This window comes from Colobus angolensis, unplaced genomic scaffold (genome assembly GCF_000951035.1).
Source record: "Colobus angolensis palliatus isolate OR3802 unplaced genomic scaffold, Cang.pa_1.0 Scaffold779, whole genome shotgun sequence".
NCBI classification, from domain to species: Eukaryota; Metazoa; Chordata; class Mammalia; order Primates; family Cercopithecidae; genus Colobus; species Colobus angolensis.
Window position 1 is genome coordinate 52,125 of NW_012121587.1, and position 1,754 is coordinate 53,878.

Sequence of the window (1,754 nt, forward strand, 5' to 3'; positions counted from 1 at the left end):
GCAAGTTTAATTATTTTCAGTCTTCACTAACCTTCTGTCCCGCTCTGCCCTCAAACTGAGGTTTAATTTTGAACCTATTACTGTCATCTTCAGAATCAGATTCCTCATCATCACTGCTATCAAACAGCTTCCCAGATGTTTTACCCATAGACTCCTGTGAAGAAACACAAACGTTTATTAATAGCAGAGGCAAACAAGTAGCATTTCCTTCATAAGGTAATCTTCTCCCTCACATTGAAAGCCAATAACCCAGACTCATCTACCAGGAATGAGTAAATGGCGGGTCACATGGAAATTCCTGACTCAGTGAAATCTAACTGGCCTCTGGGATCACTAATCCAGAGACTCCCCAGTGAAGCCTGGATTTGGGGAGGTAGTTATTACATGCAAGAACAGTTTCTGTAGCGTTTCAGTAATACTGATGTCATGCTGCAGATGCTGTGGAGAATACAGGTTCATATATAAAAATCTCCAAAACCCCTGCAGTCTCAATGTGTGGTGACCTGGCAAGCCCTGGGTCTCACTGGGGCTCTCAGGAGGGTTTCATGTTGAGATTGGCAGTTGTTTGTGATGTGGATCTGCAGAAGTAGATGAATGTCCACAGGGACATCCTGAACTACTTACTTTTACCCTTTCCTCTCCTGGATGGCTCTGCTCCTGAGTCGATGTCTCCTCTGTTTCACATTCACTGTCAGAACCGAAGATGATGTGTGTTGGCTTATCCTCTGGATGACCATCCTAGGGAGGCCATCAAAAGCATTGCATCTTAAAAAGATTTATGACGAAGACTCCAAAAGCAATTGCAGCAAAATCCAAAATTGACAAGTGGGATCGAATTAAGCTAAAGGTTTCTGCACAGCAAAAGAAACTATCAACAAAGTAAACAGACAACGTACAGAATGGGAGAAAATATTTGCAAACTATGCATCTGACAAAGTTCCAGAATCTATAAGGAACTTAAACAAATCAATAAGCAAAAAACAAACAACCCTAGTAAAAAAAATGGGCAAAGGACACAGCAGACACTTCTCAAAAGACATATACGGCCAACAAGCATACAAAAAAAATGCTCAACATCACTGATCATTAGAGGAATGCAAATCAAAACCACAATGAGATACCATCTCACACCAGTCAGAATGGCTATTACTAAAAAGTCAAAATGTAACAGATGCTGGCAAGGTTGCAGAGAAAGGGGAATACTTATATACTGCTGGTGGGAATGTGAATTCATTCACCCACAGTGGAAAGCAGTTTGGCGATTTCTCAAAGAACTTAAAACTATGATTTGACCTAGCAACCCCATTAGTGAATATTTGCCCAAAGGAATATAAATCGTTCTACCATAAAGACACATGTACACATATGTTTATTGGAGTACTATTCATATTCACTGGAGTACTATTCATATTTATTGGAGTACTATTGGAGTACTATTCAGCAAAGACACGGAATCAACCTAGATGCCCATCAATGGTGGACTGGATAAAGAAAATGTGGTACACAGGCCCCACGGAATATTATGAAGTCATAAAAGAAGAATGCAATCGTGTCCCTTGCAGCCACATTGATGGTGCTGGAGTTTATTATCCTAAACAAATTAAGACAGGAACAGAAAACCAAATACTGCATGTTCTCACTTATAAGTGGGAGTTAAACGTTGAGTACACATAGGGGAGCAATAGGCCAGGTACTGTGGTTGACACCTGATATCCCAGCACTTTGGAAGGCCAAGGCAGGCTGATTGCTTGAGC

General features: G+C 40.9%; 1 protein-coding gene across 1 annotated transcript in view; it reads right to left on the reverse strand.

Annotated features, from left to right (window-relative positions):
- The window catches only part of LOC105502155 (nucleolar protein 8-like), a 20,896-nt gene that overhangs the window by 14,573 nt on the left and 4,569 nt on the right, over positions 1-1,754 (reverse strand). The window contains 2 exon segments of the mRNA XM_011928527.1: positions 32-154; positions 625-738. Coding sequence (XP_011783917.1) covers positions 32-154; positions 625-738 — 237 coding nt within the window.